The following is an 18,896-nucleotide window of genomic DNA, read 5'->3' as shown; positions in this document are numbered from 1 at the left end:
GGGTCAACGCATCCGCATCAAAACATATCACGTTATCAAAGTAAACCTATAGATGTCTCTTATTACAAGTACATAATCCTAAACATTCTCTTGATCAGCGTTTTCAAATCTATGCAATGGAACTATCTTTCAAACAAATTTCAGCCAATATTTTAATAATGCATTGCTGGAAAATTTTTAGAATCTCATATGTCTTTAGCGTTTGCACGTGATTCTATACATTTCTTTGATCAAGGTTTTTAGTTTTACATAATAGATGCAATGGCTAAACTATTTTATGATTCACTAAGGAGTAATTAATTTTAAAACAATTAACAAAGTTTTTTTAAAAACAATCTGTTAATAAAAAAGTTTGACAGTAAAGTTACATTTCAATCAGTCATTTCAATCAAATTTAAGTTAATATTTTATCACCTTGTCAACATTGGTATTTCATTATTGTACAACTTACTGAAGACCAGGTTGTAATAAAAGAGACAGACGTGTCGACGCTATTTAAGTGATGATATCTCAAACTGAGTTTTCTTGTTGGGAGACGAAACGATCATCAACTTATTTAGTTTTTATGTTTTTTTATTTTGTCATTGGTCTGGAACTGGGCTGCATTAACGCAACATTGTGGGTATACGTTTCAACTTTTCTTAAAACAAAGAATGACAAATTTTATTATGGTTTAATAAATGCTGCATTTTACGTTCCATCCTTGTTTTTCCCACCTATTGTGTCCAGATTTGTAGATAAAACACGAAGAACAAAGCTATGTCTAATTAGTACATTGTGTTTGTCTCTTGCTGGTAGTATTTTGTATCCAACATATATGTCACCACTTTTTCCACTTGTTGGACGATTTTTAAGTGGTTTTACCATAGCTGTATCTCCACTTATGCTATCCGAAGTGGCGAGATCATATACAAGCAAGGAACTTATGCAACGAATACCGTTATTAAATGGAAGCCAAGTATTTGGTTATGGATTTGGACCGTTAATTTCAATATACTTTACGAAAGTGAACTTCTGGATAGGATGGATTCGTATAACATATGCAAACATAATTGGGCCAGTACTTTTTTTAGTCAACCTCGCACTTCTCTTTGCTGTGATATTTTTCTCTTACGATTTATCACGAGAGTATGATTTGAAGTCGCACACAAATAGGAAAAATAAAGACAGCAACGACAACCCTCTTGGCTCCAAATCAACTGTGAATATATTAAAGCGGATTGTACAAAATACTGATACTTTGTTGATTGTAACTATTTCGGTATTTTTCGGTATTGTCGATCAATTAATGTGTCGTGTGTTACCCGTTCTAATCATTGACAAGTTGAACTTTAGCTACAAATTTCTGAACGCATCTTTTATTGGTTTTTCGTTTTTCAACACAATCTTGATAATAGTTTTAGTATATTGGAAAATGTCTGATAAGGTAGTCTATTACACTGGAATCATTAGTGTCATATCAATAACAGTAACAACTACACTCCTACTTTTAATTTACTATAAAATCGGAAATGTAGCAACGTGGTATGTGTGGGTACTGTTGACTGTGATCAACCTGGTTATCTTCCATCTCTCAGATCAAGCATTTGGTGTAGTTTTATGTGCGAAATTAGCTTTTTCATGCAATCAAGGATTTCTTGAAGGAATTCGAACATTTGCTGTTCAAAGAGGTCGAGTTATCGGGGGCGTATTAATAGGCATGTATCATGATTATATGAATGAGTTTTATTGCATAATCAATATTGTATCTATTTTATACCTGATTAGCATGGTTTGCAAAAGAAAAACGCTTTGTTGTCCAGCACCAGTTATTTAGAAAATTGCGAAGTAAATATTCTAATTCAAAGGAGAACTGGATAAATCTTGGCAAAAAGATCTACTATACAACAATTAAGAGTTTTGTATATGTTTTTTTAATATATAATTTATAAGTATATTTTCATTTAACTTTAGTTTGTCTACTCTTGCGATGTAATCTAGTTAAATACAAGATAGGAATTTATAATATGGAGTTAAAAGGTCAAATTGTGTCCTGCGTAATGAAAATGACTAAAATTAACAAAATATTTTCGTCGGAGTAAGCTTGAAATCATTAGACTCTTTCGCAAGTACTGTGAAGTTGTGAAACGATGCTAGAGAGTTATTACAAAACATTGTTGTTAGTTATAAATTCTTTTTTAAAAAAAATAAAAATTTAGAGGATATAACATTACAAAGAAAATTGTATGAAAATATATCAAATAATTGTGTACGCTTCTAATTCATGAAGCGAAGTTTTGTATTCGATGTAAAAGCTGATTGAACTTTCATCCAGGGACAGCTATCAAGCTACCTACTGAGAGCGCGGAGGAAAGCAGGTGTGTTGCTTAGATTATTTAGCAGAGAAATGAATTTGGGTGTATAACGACTTTTTAGTCGTTTTAGCTCTAAGAGTTAAATTTTCCCTTAAACACTAACTTTTGTCGGGAAATATTTTTATTAAGCACTTTTTTGAAAGAATATATATACTGTAAGCAATGGGTCAGAAGTTAAGTATATCCTAAGAATATATCTCAACTTAATTGTTCTATATATAAGCATTTATATGACGCACAACAATGATTTGAAGTTTATTTTTTATTGTATATCAAGCAAACTGAACTGTTTTCTGTCCAAGCAATGGGCCGTTACATGTAGTAGAAATTGCCATTGGCTATAGTAACTAATAGCAGGCTTTATTTTTTTAAGGCATTATGTGTTTTGAGACCATGGTCGTGCTAAGAAATTATTGAGAATAATGAGCATAGCATTTGTCAAAAAAGTTAATAACCACAAGGCTGAAACTAAAACACACTATTCTTATAAAAACAGCGTGTAGTTACATAAACTGTAAAAAGTAAATTTTGACTGTTTGGCTAAGTGTTGACGTCGTTATAAAAAACCTAAATATGAAACCTAAACTTAAATCATTGTTCACATCTGTTACGTTACAATCGTTTGAATTATATTCGATTCTTAAATTCGAAAACTCTGCTTTGTTATCTTCTTTGATTTTATGCGTGATTTTCTCAACTATAGGTTTAGGTCTATTAAAGCAAACTGTTCCTTTAATAATTTGGATTGAAATATTTTGGTAGATATGCAATATACCAAATGATTCAAGATTTAATTTTCCTCTTTTATGTGCTTTCAACTATTAATTTTTTTATTCTGAGTATAACTTTGGAAGGTTTGCCATATGCAATAGACTGAATAGCTTATTCTGTCTGACTTAACGAAAAATGTTGGATTTCTTTTAATGTTTGGTATCCTTTTTATCCCTGGTGTACTTCTGGAATGGCAAAGCAAGTATATAGTTTTAGCGTATTTCGCTTTTTACGTAACGGTTGTTAGACGCCTTTTTTGGATATTTTTCATTTTTATTTCATAATTTTTTCTTTTGTTGCACGTGCTTATATTTTTCGACGTTTTTTTTTCAGCGGTTTTAAACATAGAATAATGCAGATTGTGAGCAACCTCGAAACCAGGCCTTTTTTCTGTTTTTGCTATCCCGTTATAAAAGAGACACCTGCATGCTACCCTTTAGAGGCTCCCCCGTCATAATATGTTTGAAAAACCGCGGACTGAATAGGGTTAAAGGAAAATGAATTCCTCTACTTTGCCTGTTCCAGTCAGAAGTCCTGAAGAATTATTTTAATATAGGCAATATTCTAACTTTATCCGTGTGTATGGAGGATGCCGCAATATGTTATCTTTGTAAACGTTAAGGCACAACGATAATGCACAGTGGTAATGCAGTAACTAAGAGAAAGTAAATCCGTTGCATTAAACTTTTAAGTTTGAAACGAAATATTTTGGAAACGGATAAAAACAACCGAGGTCATCGCCTGCGTGGGTAACTTGTCTAAAGCTGGGTCAACGCATCCGCATCAAAACATATCACGTTATCAAAGTAAACCTATAGATGTCTCTTATTACAAGTACATAATCCTAAACATTCTCTTGATCAGCGTTTTCAAATCTATGCAATGGAACTATCTTTCAAACATATTTCAGCCAATATTTTATTAATGCATTGCTGGAAAATTTTTAGAATCTCATATGTCTTTAGCGTTTGCACGTGATTCTATACATTTCTTTGATCAAGGTTTTTAGTTTTACATAATAGATGCAATGGCTAAACTATTTTATGATTCACTAAGGAGTAATTAATTTTAAAACAATTAACAAAGTTTTTTTAAAATATGTCTTTAGCGTTTGCACGTGATCCTATACATTTCTTTGATCAAGGTTTTTAGTTTTACATAATAGATGCAATGGCTAAACTATTTTATGATTCACTAAGGAGTAATTAATTTTAAAACAATTAACAAAGTTTTTTTAAAAACAATCTGTTAATAAAAAAGTTTGACAGTAAAGTTACATTTCAATTAGTCATTTTAATCAAATTTAAGTTAATATTTTATCACCTTGTCAACATTGGTATTTTATTATTGTGCAACTTACTGAAGACCAGGTTGTAATGAAAGAGACAGACGTGTCGACGCTATTTAAGTGATGATATCTCAAACAGAGTTCTCTTGTTGGGAGACGAAACGATCATCAACTTATTTAGTTTTTATGTTTTTTTATTTTGTCATTGGTCTGGAACTGGGTTGCATTAATGCAACATTGTGGGTATACATTTCAACTTTTTTTAAAACAAAAAATGACAAATTTTATTATGGTTTAATAAATGCTGCATTTTACGTTCCATCCTTGTTTTTCCCACCTATTGTGTCCAGATTTGTAGATAAAACACGAAGAACAAAGCTATGTCTAATTAGTACATTGTGTTTGTCTCTTGCTGGTAGTATTTTGTATCCAATATATATGTCACCACTTTTTCCACTTGTTGGACGATTTTTAAGTGGTTTTACCATAGCTGTATCTCCACTTATGCTATCCGAAGTGGCGAGATCATATACAAGCAAGGAACTAATGCAACGAATACCGTTATTAAATGGAAGCCAAGTATTTGGTTATGGATTTGGACCGTTAATTTCAATATACTTTACGAAAGTGAACTTCTGGATAGGATGGATTCGTATAACATATGCAAACATAATTGGGCCAGTACTTTTTTTAGTCAACCTCGCACTTCTCTTTGCTGTGATATTTTTCTCTTACGATTTATCACGAGAGTATGATTTGAAGTCGCACACAAATAGGAAAAATAAAGACAGCAACGACAACCCTCTTGGCTCCAAATCAACTGTGAATATATTAAAGCGGATTGTACAAAATACTGATACTTTGTTGATTGTAACTATTTCGGTATTTTTCGGTATTGTCGATCAATTAATGTGTCGTGTGTTACCCGTTCTAATCATTGACAAGTTGAACTTTAGCTACAAATTTCTGAACGCATCTTTTATTGGTTTTTCGTTTTTCAACACAATCTTGATAATAGTTTTAGTATATTGGAAAATGTCTGATAAGGTAATCTATTACACTGGAATCATTAGTGTCATATCAATAACAGTAACAACTACACTCCTACTTTTAATTTACTATAAAATCGGAAATGTATCAACGTGGTATGTGTGGGTACTGTTGACTGTGATCAACCTGGTTATCTTCCATCTATCAGATCAAGCATTTGGTGTAGTTTTATGTGCGAAATTAGCTTTTTCATGCAATCAAGGATTTCTTGAAGGAATTCGAACATTTGCTGTTCAAAGTGGTCGAGTTATCGGGGGCGTATTAATAGGCATGTATCATGATTATATGAATGAGTTTTATTGCATAATCAATATTGTATCTATTTTATACCTGATTAGCATGGTTTGCAAAAGAAAAACGCTTTGTTGTCCAGCACCAGTTATTTAGAAAATTGCGAAGTAAATATTCTAATTCAAAGGAGAACTGGATAAATCTTGGCAAAAAGATCTACTATACAACAATTAAGAGTTTTGTATATGTTTTTTTAATATATAATTTATAAGTATATTTTCATTTAACTTTAGTTTGTCTACTCTTGCGATGTAATCTAGTTAAATACAAGATAGGAATTTATAATATGGAGTTAAAAGGTCAAATTGTGTCCTGCGTAATGAAAATGACTAAAATTAACAAAATATTTTCGTCGGAGTAAGCTTGAAATCATTAGACTCTTCCGCAAGTACTGTGAAGTTGTGAAACGATGCTAGAGAGTTATTACAAAACATTGTTGTTAGTTATAAATTCTTTTTTAAAAAAAATAAAAATTTAGAGGATATAACATTACAAAGAAAATTGTATGAAAATATATCAAATAATTGTGTACGCTTCTAATTCATGAAGCGAAGTTTTGTATTCGATGTAAAAGCTGATTGAACTTTCATCCAGGGACAGCTATCAAGCTACCTACTGAGAGCGCGGAGGAAAGCAGGTGTGTTGCTTAGATTATTTAGCAGAGAAATGAATTTGGGTGTATAACGACTTTTTAGTCGTTTTAGCTCTAAGAGTTAAATTTTCCCTTAAACACTAACTTTTGTCGGGAAATATTTTTATTAAGCACTTTTTTGAAAGAATATATATACTGTAAGCAATGGGTCAGAAGTTAAGTATATCCTAAGAATATATCTCAACTTAATTGTTCTATATATAAGCATTTATATGACGCACAACAATGATTTGAAGTTTATTTTTTATTGTATATCAAGCAAACTGAACTGTTTTCTGTCCAAGCAATGGGCCGTTACATGTAGTAGAAATTGCCATTGGCTATAGTAACTAATAGCAGGCTTTATTTTTTTAAGGCATTATGTGTTTTGAGACCATGGTCGTGCTAAGAAATTATTGAGAATAATGAGCATAGCATTTGTCAAAAAAGTTAATAACCACAAGGCTGAAACTAAAACACACTATTCTTATAAAAACAGCGTGTAGTTACATAAACTGTAAAAAGTAAATTTTGACTGTTTGGCTAAGTGTTGACGTCGTTATAAAAAACCTAAATATGAAACCTAAACTTAAATCATTGTTCACATCTGTTACGTTACAATCGTTTGAATTATATTCGATTCTTAAATTCGAAAACTCTGCTTTGTTATCTTCTTTGATTTTATGCGTGATTTTCTCAACTATAGGTTTAGGTCTATTAAAGCAAACTGTTCCTTTAATAATTTGGATTGAAATATTTTGGTAGATATGCAATATACCAAATGATTCAAGATTTAATTTTCCTCTTTTATGTGCTTTCAACTATTAATTTTTTTATTCTGAGTATAACTTTGGAAGGTTTGCCATATGCAATAGACTGAATAGCTTATTCTGTCTGACTTAACGAAAAATGTTGGATTTCTTTTAATGTTTGGTATCCTTTTTATCCCTGGTGTACTTCTGGAATGGCAAAGCAAGTATATAGTTTTAGCGTATTTCGCTTTTTACGTAACGGTTGTTAGACGCCTTTTTTGGATATTTTTCATTTTTATTTCATAATTTTTTCTTTTGTTGCACGTGCTTATATTTTTCGACGTTTTTTTTTCAGCGGTTTTAAACATAGAATAATGCAGATTGTGAGCAACCTCGAAACCAGGCCTTTTTTCTGTTTTTGCTATCCCGTTATAAAAGAGACACCTGCATGCTACCCTTTAGAGGCTCCCCCGTCATAATATGTTTGAAAAACCGCGGACTGAATAGGGTTAAAGGAAAATGAATTCCTCTACTTTGCCTGTTCCAGTCAGAAGTCCTGAAGAATTATTTTAATATAGGCAATATTCTAACTTTATCCGTGTGTATGGAGGATGCCGCAATATGTTATCTTTGTAAACGTTAAGGCACAACGATAATGCACAGTGGTAATGCAGTAACTAAGAGAAAGTAAATCCGTTGCATTAAACTTTTAAGTTTGAAACGAAATATTTTGGAAACGGATAAAAACAACCGAGGTCATCGCCTGCGTGGGTAACTTGTCTAAAGCTGGGTCAACGCATCCGCATCAAAACATATCACGTTATCAAAGTAAACCTATAGATGTCTCTTATTACAAGTACATAATCCTAAACATTCTCTTGATCAGCGTTTTCAAATCTATGCAATGGAACTATCTTTCAAACATATTTCAGCCAATATTTTATTAATGCATTGCTGGAAAATTTTTAGAATCTCATATGTCTTTAGCGTTTGCACGTGATTCTATACATTTCTTTGATCAAGGTTTTTAGTTTTACATAATAGATGCAATGGCTAAACTATTTTATGATTCACTAAGGAGTAATTAATTTTAAAACAATTAACAAAGTTTTTTTAAAATATGTCTTTAGCGTTTGCACGTGATCCTATACATTTCTTTGATCAAGGTTTTTAGTTTTACATAATAGATGCAATGGCTAAACTATTTTATGATTCACTAAGGAGTAATTAATTTTAAAACAATTAACAAAGTTTTTTTAAAAACAATCTGTTAATAAAAAAGTTTGACAGTAAAGTTACATTTCAATTAGTCATTTTAATCAAATTTAAGTTAATATTTTATCACCTTGTCAACATTGGTATTTTATTATTGTGCAACTTACTGAAGACCAGGTTGTAATGAAAGAGACAGACGTGTCGACGCTATTTAAGTGATGATATCTCAAACAGAGTTCTCTTGTTGGGAGACGAAACGATCATCAACTTATTTAGTTTTTATGTTTTTTTATTTTGTCATTGGTCTGGAACTGGGTTGCATTAATGCAACATTGTGGGTATACATTTCAACTTTTTTTAAAACAAAAAATGACAAATTTTATTATGGTTTAATAAATGCTGCATTTTACGTTCCATCCTTGTTTTTCCCACCTATTGTGTCCAGATTTGTAGATAAAACACGAAGAACAAAGCTATGTCTAATTAGTACATTGTGTTTGTCTCTTGCTGGTAGTATTTTGTATCCAATATATATGTCACCACTTTTTCCACTTGTTGGACGATTTTTAAGTGGTTTTACCATAGCTGTATCTCCACTTATGCTATCCGAAGTGGCGAGATCATATACAAGCAAGGAACTAATGCAACGAATACCGTTATTAAATGGAAGCCAAGTATTTGGTTATGGATTTGGACCGTTAATTTCAATATACTTTACGAAAGTGAACTTCTGGATAGGATGGATTCGTATAACATATGCAAACATAATTGGGCCAGTACTTTTTTTAGTCAACCTCGCACTTCTCTTTGCTGTGATATTTTTCTCTTACGATTTATCACGAGAGTATGATTTGAAGTCGCACACAAATAGGAAAAATAAAGACAGCAACGACAACCCTCTTGGCTCCAAATCAACTGTGAATATATTAAAGCGGATTGTACAAAATACTGATACTTTGTTGATTGTAACTATTTCGGTATTTTTCGGTATTGTCGATCAATTAATGTGTCGTGTGTTACCCGTTCTAATCATTGACAAGTTGAACTTTAGCTACAAATTTCTGAACGCATCTTTTATTGGTTTTTCGTTTTTCAACACAATCTTGATAATAGTTTTAGTATATTGGAAAATGTCTGATAAGGTAATCTATTACACTGGAATCATTAGTGTCATATCAATAACAGTAACAACTACACTCCTACTTTTAATTTACTATAAAATCGGAAATGTATCAACGTGGTATGTGTGGGTACTGTTGACTGTGATCAACCTGGTTATCTTCCATCTATCAGATCAAGCATTTGGTGTAGTTTTATGTGCGAAATTAGCTTTTTCATGCAATCAAGGCTTCCTTGAAGGAATTCGTACATTTGCTGTTCAAAGTGGTCGAGTTATCGGGGGCGTATTAATAGGCATGTATCATGAATATATGAATGAGTTTTATTGCATAATCAATATTGTATCTATTTTATACCTGATTAGCATGGTTTGCAAAAGAAAAACGCTTTGTTGTCCAGCACCAGTTATTTAGAAAATTGCGAAGTAAATATTCTAATTCAAAGGAGAACTGGATAAATCTTGGCAAAAAGATCTACTATACAACAATTAAGAGTTTTGTATATGATGTTTTTTTAATATATAGTTTATAAGTTTTATAAGTATATTTACATTTAACTTTAGTTTGTCTACTCTTGCGATGTAATCTAGTTAAATACAAGATAGGAATTTATAATATGGAGTTAAAAGGTCAAATTGTGTCCTGCGTAATGAAAATGACTAAAATTAACAAAATATTTTCGTCGGAGTAAGCTTGAAATCATTAGACTCTTCCGCAAGTACTGTGAAGTTGTGAAACGATGCTAGAGAGTTATTACAAAAAATCAAATGTTCGTCACTGGCCTGGGGACCAAGTTTAACGCGTTTACCTGCAAGTGCTGAAGTATTCAAATGCTCCGACATACAGACTTTAAAATTGGCAATATATCATAAGCAAATGGACGGTGTGGCCATGGAGTCTCTGTTAGGGCGTACACTGGCCAATATTTTCATGTGTCGTTATGAAAACGTTTGGCTTGAAAATTGTCTGTCTGAATTTACGCCGATCTAATAAAGGCAATCTGTTCATGATTTTTTTTACTTGAATCACGTGAGCATGTTTAAAAACAATTTTGAATATACTAATTTTAGGCATCAGTATATTCCATTCACGTTTGAGGAAATATGTGATAACGTTTTCCCATTCTTGGATGTTTGCGTCATGCGTGAAAGCGATTCTTCTGTCACCAACGTACATAGCAAACCAACATTTAGTGGAGTTTGTACCAATTTTTCTAGTTTCATACCGATGGTATATAAACACGGCTTGATTTTTTCTTTACATTGTCGCTGTTAGCATCTTTGTTCAGATTTCGACAAATTTCTTGTAGAAGTATCACAATGTATGACTTGGAAGGAATGGGTACTCTTTAAAGGTTCCTGAATTCCGTCTTAGAATCTTCAAAAGAGGAAATTACAAACCGAAGGAACCAGTGTCTCTTGCTCCTAAGAAAGAATTAGTCCTTGTTTTACCTTTTTTTAGGAAAGATTTCCTTACAAATTAGAACATGTCTGCACCGTTTGCTTAAGCAGAAATTGGCGCATAAACTTATATTTTTTCTAAGAGGAATCTACGTAGCTGCTTTGTCTTTAAGGGCAGAATGCCCGAATCGTTATGCTCTGGACTCGTTTACTGTTTTAAGTGTAGTGCTTGCAACGTCACTTTTTATGGCAAAACCAAACACAAAGTCCGCATGTCTGAGCGTTTAGGTAAACGCGTTAGACTTGATCCGCAGGCCAGGGCCGTTCTCGAACATTTGTTGTTTTGTAATCAATCTCCAGCATCGTTTAACAACGTCTCAGTACTTGCAGAACAGTCTATTGATTTTAAACTTACTCTGATGGAGAGTGTAATAATTAAGCGCGTAACCGTCCTATTTTAAACAACACGATAAAATCTATGTCTTAGAATTTTTATAATAGTTCTATTTTCTTTCTATTATATCCTATTATATTTAGTATTTTTATCTCTGCATGTGAGAAATTTAGAATTAGCGTAGACATGCCAACTTGGGCGCTGGCGAAAGCTTGCTGAAAAGATATATGTTAGATATGTCATAGATTTTTTTTTTTTTTTTTTTTAATATCTCAAAGACTGCTCTACCAACTAAAATATTTTTGCACAATAATAAGTGTGAAATTAATTCTACTTGAAGTTTTTAGCTGGAATTAACAAACACGTTTTGTTTATGAAGTATGCTCACATCTAACAAATAAATAGGTCATCGCTAGGGCAATAGTCATTTAAAAACATCTTTTAGATTAATTATTTCTTATAGCTCTTTAATTGAAAACCAAAGATGGAGTGGATCACGATCAAAAAATTATGAAGCCATTGTAGTTTCTTGTCTTGAATTTATTGAGTCATTTAAAATTAGAAATACAAAATTGTGGAGAATGTTCATATGAAAATATTTGTCTCGTTAGCTAAAGATTTCTAAAGAAAGTGAAAAACTCTCCCTGGATTGAAAAGTAGCATCTAAATAGTGTCTATTGTCTATTCCAAAAAAAACCTATTACTTAAAAATGATGCCGAATCATTTCGGAATTTCGATCATTCTTGTAAAAGGGTGTATAGAACATCACCTATAAAATGCTTTGAATTATATAACAGTCTTCAATGTGATTTTAATTAAATAAAAAAAAAATCATGTTAAAAAGCAAAGAGATTTTGTTAGCTTGAAATTATACTGCATGCTATTTTAAATTTACCGTAATACGTGTTTTGTTATAGAAGTCACAGGCGATTAACATTATTGTGTTTTCTATTTCGTTCAAAAGTTTTCATTGTTTGACAACAAATAATTTTGCGACAAGAAACATACAATAAATTTATAAGTCTTTGGAATGAAATTTTTAACAAACTTTTTTTGTGATAAGAAGCACAATAAAATTTAAAAAAAAACAATAAGTGGAATATTTCACGGGTTTCATAACTAGTCTGTTATAATAATACGAAATCTGTGTCCATCTGTGCTGTCAAAGTCGATTTTATTTTTTACAATTTTTTTAGAAGCGCCTTTAAAACATCCTTGATAAAAATTTTAATATATTACATAAAATAAAGTGATTTATTTACCTGGAAATTGTATTGAATGCACAAGCACATGCATGCATTTGTATTTATTATTGCAAATAATTTCGCTACGTGTAACGGACCCTAAGACATAGCAGGTATTATCAGCACGTATATGTGTCACTGTAAGGAATTAAGTTACATACGTATAACTTAATCTGAGATTATTGTAGATTTATTGTAGATTTTCATCTTAAGAACATAGCAATAGCTGATTTCTGATAAATAGTATTAATATTATTAGAACTTGTCTTCTTTTCCAAGGTAGAAATAGTAATAAAGCTTATTCATGCACTTCTTCCATCATGGAACTATAAAACCTCCTTTGATGGATTTCGTTATGCTAATTTGAGCACCGCTCTCCTTCTTGTAAAAATGTATGCAGAAAACTTTGGATTTCGAAATGCATTTATTACGTATTTACACATCTTAAACACATACGTAGATATTTTCCATTTAAATAGACTTAAATTCGCAAAAATTAATTCCAAAAATGCAGAGGAAAAATAGAAGTAACAGCAGTAATAGGAATTCGGTTTGTCTGACAAGCGAATAAAAACTTTTCAAAGAAGTGCCTTACGCGTACTAAATTTGTTTCCCTAGTTTTTTTGTTTATTCGTGATTTCTTCATTATCAATTATTTGAATTTATCGTCACGGATTTTACACCACAGGTTATTCAATTAATCGAAGACGCGTACACTATGGCATATATTTTTCTCCTTTTGATATTCTCGTTCTTATTTTCGTCGCTTAAGAAACTGAAAAAATATATGCCATATTGTACTCTGCACCGCATTTAGCTAAAACAACGCAGAGTTGAAAACATAACATAGGAAAAAAGATTAAAATAAAATAGCCAGTTGAGCATTAATTCCATGAAAGTTTTCCTGTGATTACATTCCCTGTGATTACATTTCCTTAGCCAATTGTTCTGCCACCTTGAATTAGGCGCGCCTGATTTTGTCGTGGTCAAACTTACCACACAGCATTTAGTGGTTTGTTTTTGTCTCTATTCGAAGAGAACTTGACAAAAATGTTTTTACAACGTGTTTGTGTCTCCTTTCAAGAGATGGTTTTTTAAAAGAAAAAAACAACTTTATTTTCAGAATTTTTTTGAAAAAAACATATTCAATCGTTTGATAGTTACAAATAACTAAAGAAATATATATACATATACTCAGGACATATTTATCTATATATATAATGATACAAGTGATACTACTAACAAAAAGATACTTAACTTGAGGCTATCTTAAAAGATAAACTCCCATAATCTGTCGTCTTTGAATGGTCTTATTGAAAATATTAAAATAGAAAAAGTCTACTTGTATCCTCTTCTTTCCTTGCATTCTCCGACTTCACTTAATCCTATCGTTTTTACTTTTTAATGCTTCCTCGTAGTGAGGCCTAAAATCTCTTTTTGTCTTAAGAAAGATTTTTAGATATACTCTTTGAGCGTTCAAAAATAATTTAGATAACAGGTACCGGGTTTGAAAGTGTTCTTCTTCTAGAAATCATAACGAACAGGAACAAAATTAATACAACATTAATACCAATGTAAAATGCATTCATATATTCAAAGTACGCGCCGATTAGTATGCCCCCAATAATGCGACCACTTTGGATTGCAAATGTTCGAACGCCTTCGATAAAACCTTGATTATAAGAAAATGCCAGTTTCGCACATATTACAACGCCAAATGCTTGATCTGAAAGAAGGAAAATGATTAAACTAAATAAAGTTATTATTATCCATAAATACCATGTCTTTTCGTTCCCGATTTTGTGATAAGTTAGAAGCTGTAGCGAAGTTACGATCATTATCGATATTACGCTTACTAGACCAGTATAATATAACTGTTTGTCAGACATTTTCCAACATACTAGAACTAAGATAAGGGCTGTGTTTAACGCTGATAGAGCAACAAAAGACACGTTTAAGAAGGTATAGCTAAAATGCAACTTGTCTATGATTAGTATGGGTAGTACGCGAAACATCATCTGATCAACGACGCCGAAAAACACTTATAATGTTACAATCAGCAATGTATCTGTAGTTTGTAGAATTCTTTTGATTATGTCCATAGTGGATTCAGAGCAAGAAATCTTGCAGATGTTGTCGTTTGCTTCCATGGTGTTTTGCTTCATGTCATACTCTCGTGATAGATCGTAAGATAGAAATACGACAGATAAAAGAATAGCAACAGAAATTAGGAAAAGAACTGGCCCGATTACGTTTGCGTACGTTATATGAATTCCACCAATCCAGAAATCTATATTTATAAACAAAATTGAAATACAAGGTCCAAACGCGTAACCAAATACGCTGCTTCCGTTTAACAATGGGATTCGCTGCATTAATTCTTTGCTTGTGAAAGACCTTGCTACTTCTGAAATCATAACTGGCGCAACTGCAATGTTAAAGCCACTCAAGAATCGTCCAACTAATGGAAATACTGGTGACGTATATATTGGATACAAAATGCTACCAGCAATGGATAAACACAATATCCCAATTAAACATAATTTCACTCGTCGTGTTTTATCGACAAATCTGGACACAATCGGTGGAAAAAACAAGGATGGAACGTAAAATGCAGCATTTATTATACCATAATATAACTTGTCGTTTCCAGTTTTAAGAAGTGTTGAAACATATATCCACAATGTTGCGTTGATGCAACCCAGTTCGAGACCAATAAGAAAATAAAAAAATAAAAAAACTACATATGTTGATGTTCGTTTCTTCTTCCATTGTAACAATTCAGTTTCAGATGGCATTCTTACTTCGTTGATTAGAGAATTTTTACTTGAGTCATTCTCTTCTGTTTAATTCCCTTGCTATAGGTTTACTTTTCCTGCTAAAATAATAGTGAAAATTAAAACTTAGGATGCATTGATGTTGAAACAAGTACAGTATTAAATATCAATACGTTACTTGTAGATGATTTTCTCAGGTAAGATTAGAACACATATTCACTATGCTCTGCCCCCGACCTGCCATGACTCTGATGTACCAAACATAACATTATAACGTTATATCTTCTTGCTCTTAAAAAATGTTTGTTAACTACTTAGATTTTAAACAGATTAATTCTATAGTTTTTTAATTATTAACAATTTTAATACCCCCTGGTAATAATAGCCATATTTTGTCCGTTTGTCTCTATAATTTGTGCCAACATAACTCTGAGCCAAATAGACGCAGGAAATGGCATTTAGCAGTATACAAATCACCACGGAGGTCTTAGATCTATTAAAAAAAGAACCTCGATTTTGGAAGACGTTGAGTTCAGGTTAAGTATAAGGCGTCAATCGTTTATATCTCATTACGGTATCTTTTAATCACTTTTCAATTGTTTTAAAGATAACATGCGATGATATATAGCGATGAAGGTATTCTAATGCCACTAGCGGGGGTCTCCCAACAAAATAATAGACACAGTCACGTGATCTGCGGTGAACGTAGGAATTTTAAAAATGGAAGCATGGTGTACACACACCAAGGACAGTGAGAATAAATTCAATTACAGAGCATTCACTAACAATTACTTTGAAAACAGAGATGTAAGATATTGATTGCAATTTTTTATAGTAATACACCTATTCTTAACGTTCAGTCAGATGACAATTAAAAAATATGTAACAAAGCCTGAATGATAAAAAAAATAAAAGGGGAATTCACAAAGTAAATTTAATGAGGCAAAAGCAAGATTTATCACTGAAATCCAACAGGAATGAAAAAAAGGGTAGAGATATTGTATTCCAATCTCGGACAATCTCGCCGCCCAAGATTGTCGCAGAGAGAAAAAGAGCCCTGGGAGCGAGATTGGTATACCACGTTATGTTAACAGTTAAGAAAGAATTTTCATCTTATTCTTAAAATAGACACACTAATACGTATGTAATATAAATAAAAAAGTTACAGATATAAATACCGCAAGTTGATTTAACACAAATTGGAAGTTAAAAGATCTATACACACAGACAACATGTTGTGGTTTCCACAATAGCCTAACTTATGACGAAACATATATTGTAAAGTTTTTTCAGGAGAATACAAGGCTGATCATTGATATCTAACTAACCAGTTGGAAAAATCACAAAGATATTGTTTATCTAGGAAATAATTTGCATTTTTAAGAATTATATACAATTATATTAATTTTTTATTTACAGAAAATAACTTTTTTGAATTATTGCTTGCTAAACAGTCTCGCTTGTTGACTGGTACATAGTGGTAGAGCGTTCGCTTCCAGTGCGGAAGGCTTTGGATTCAAACCCCGCCCTAGTTATGCCAGAGACTACAAAAGTGTGAGATTTATCGCCTCTGCTTAGCGTACAGCATGAGAATAGGATCGACACCTTGGGCAGTTGTGTCATTCAGTGATTGTTGTGATTGCACGACTTTCGAAACTCAAATGGAAGTTCTATATGCACTAGGATGCCCTTCACAGGAACCTCGTTGATAGTTGCGTAACGTCTGCGATGTCGGCGTTACTGCGCAGAATTGGAAGTTTGAACCTTTTTGTGCTCGGCAAGAGCTAATTTAACCAACCAAACTAAGATTATATGTATATGTTCGTTCGTAAACATGATAAATAAAATGGAAGAAATTGAAAGTATGTGTGACTAATATGGAAAGAATATAAATGATTACTTGAATATTCGACAATTTTGAAATGTTATTCAATTCTAATTTAATAATAGGCTTCGTAAAGTGTTTAAACAGATATCTGCAATTTGCCATCGACGTAATTAAATATTTTAACAATATATTGTGAAAAGGTATTTCATCTTCAGGTTCCAAAAAAACAACTTAAAACAAGTGAAAATAGTTAAATCAAAAAAAAAAAAAAAAATCATACAAATAAACCGAACTCTCGCACTAATCCTTCACTTAATTATCTTGTCTTGAAAAGTTTTCTTTTTGGCATCCCCACGGTTCTTTCCCATCTGGTTAAAGGTGGCCATTACACCAATTGCCATAAGTCTAAAAATATTATTTTTTTAAAAACAGCTAGCTCAAAAACGAAACTAAAGTTGTTATTGATTTCTGAATGTGAAAAGAATGTTTTTTGTGTTCTCCTTGACTATCTTCACTCCTAATCTTTTTAGTTGAACAACCTACAAAATTAAAAAGCAAAAGTAAGAATATTTTTTAGAAAGAAATTATTGAGGAAGAAATTATATTTTTCTCTCGCCTAAACGAATGATGAATAAACACTGTACATAAATAAATTTGATTGATTGATGAAAGGTTGGTTAAAAGGTTAATGTCTATACAAGCAGAAAAAAGTACAATTTTTGTCTTACCAGTAGGTTAAACTCGTCCTTGTTTTTTATCTTTTCTTCGAGTTCATCAAAATCATTCAGTGTCTGTACCCTCACAAATTCTTGATTACTTCCCATGATTTCATTACGAGCCCCGCAACTACATGGGTATTGGCAATCTACTTTGCGGTTGACATTATTCTCTTTAAGCAGAGATAGCACACGTCTTTGAAATTCTAAATAAATAAAAAATCCATAAATTAGTTTAAGCCATCTTTCTTTATGATCACAGAAGTCGCCGACATTATAGGCGTTCCCATAAGGTTAGCCAATTTTCAAATTAACAGGATGGTAGCATGTCAAATTATTTTTTACATGTTGTAGAGACAAAAAAGTTGTCCATCAATCCTTTGTAATTTTTTTTCTTGAGATATTTGAATTCATAGATTTCAATACAAATTTTCAATAGTGCCATCAATAATTACAAGAAAGAACATTCTCAGAAAATTCAATTATTTCAATGTAAAATATGGCGAGAAGGAAAATTTTTTTTTGTAAAATTCCGAAAGATTCATGCAGCTTTTTTGTTTCTACAAAATATAAAAAATGAAACACTATAATACCTTTAAGTAACCTTCAAAAAAAGTTATAGAAGAACACTACACACCTCCTTGATCCATTGGAAATTTTTCCTAAATGAAAATGATTGTCGAGAACGTGATTGACGACGGAAAGGCGTATGGCTTGCAGAATCCTTCTTGGAACCAGAGGCAGATAAACTAAAAGATTCATTCCGAGAAATTGCATGGCTCTCGTGGCTCCATGAGCGAGATCGGGAGCGTGAACCTGAACTTGAGCGGGATCGTAAACGACTGCAATGTGGTATCAAGGTATGTAGTTGACCAGTCTTAAATTGAGCAGAAGTTGGTGAAACATCAAGATATTAAACTTCGTATATCACTGAATAATGTATTAGATAAACTTCAAGTAAGTTAAAGTATAATCATTTTCTATAGCTTAATGGTACTAATTTTTGCATGCAATAATTTTTGTGTTTTTCCTGAAATATCATTTAATTAATGCCTGCAAAAAAAAT

General features: G+C 32.0%; 3 protein-coding genes across 3 annotated transcripts; 2 read left to right on the top strand and 1 right to left on the bottom strand.

The window, feature by feature from the left end:
* The first annotated feature begins 502 nt into the window (after window positions 1–502).
* Window positions 503–1,816, top strand: LOC130622424 (uncharacterized). Its single transcript, XM_057437889.1, has one exon. It carries the CDS (start codon window positions 503–505, stop codon window positions 1,814–1,816), a length of 1,314 nt encoding a protein of 437 aa, XP_057293872.1.
* A 2,720-nt stretch (window positions 1,817–4,536) lies between these two features.
* LOC130622423 (uncharacterized) lies at window positions 4,537–5,850 on the top strand. The gene has a single exon (XM_057437888.1). It carries the CDS (start codon window positions 4,537–4,539, stop codon window positions 5,848–5,850), a length of 1,314 nt encoding a protein of 437 aa, XP_057293871.1.
* An 8,701-nt stretch (window positions 5,851–14,551) lies between these two features.
* On the bottom strand, window positions 14,552–15,307 carry LOC130622419 (uncharacterized). The gene has a single exon (XM_057437885.1). The coding sequence runs from the start codon at window positions 15,305–15,307 to the stop codon at window positions 14,552–14,554; it is 756 nt and encodes a 251-aa protein (XP_057293868.1).
* Window positions 15,308–18,896: the final 3,589 nt, after the last annotated feature.

The sequence above is a fragment of the Hydractinia symbiolongicarpus genome, chromosome 12 (genome assembly GCF_029227915.1).
Source record: "Hydractinia symbiolongicarpus strain clone_291-10 chromosome 12, HSymV2.1, whole genome shotgun sequence".
Lineage (NCBI taxonomy): Eukaryota > Metazoa > Cnidaria > Hydrozoa > Anthoathecata > Hydractiniidae > Hydractinia > Hydractinia symbiolongicarpus.
Note: the sequence above shows the minus strand (reverse complement) of the source record. Positions and strands in the feature narration are given on the sequence as shown.

Bases quoted from the DNA above. Each gene is read 5' to 3' on its own strand.
- LOC130622419 (XM_057437885.1), bottom strand. From the start codon at position 15,307: ATGCCATCTGAAACTGAATTGTTACAATGGAAGAAGAAACGAACATCA.
- LOC130622424 (XM_057437889.1), top strand. From the start codon at position 503: ATGATATCTCAAACTGAGTTTTCTTGTTGGGAGACGAAACGATCATCA.
- LOC130622423 (XM_057437888.1), top strand. From the start codon at position 4,537: ATGATATCTCAAACAGAGTTCTCTTGTTGGGAGACGAAACGATCATCA.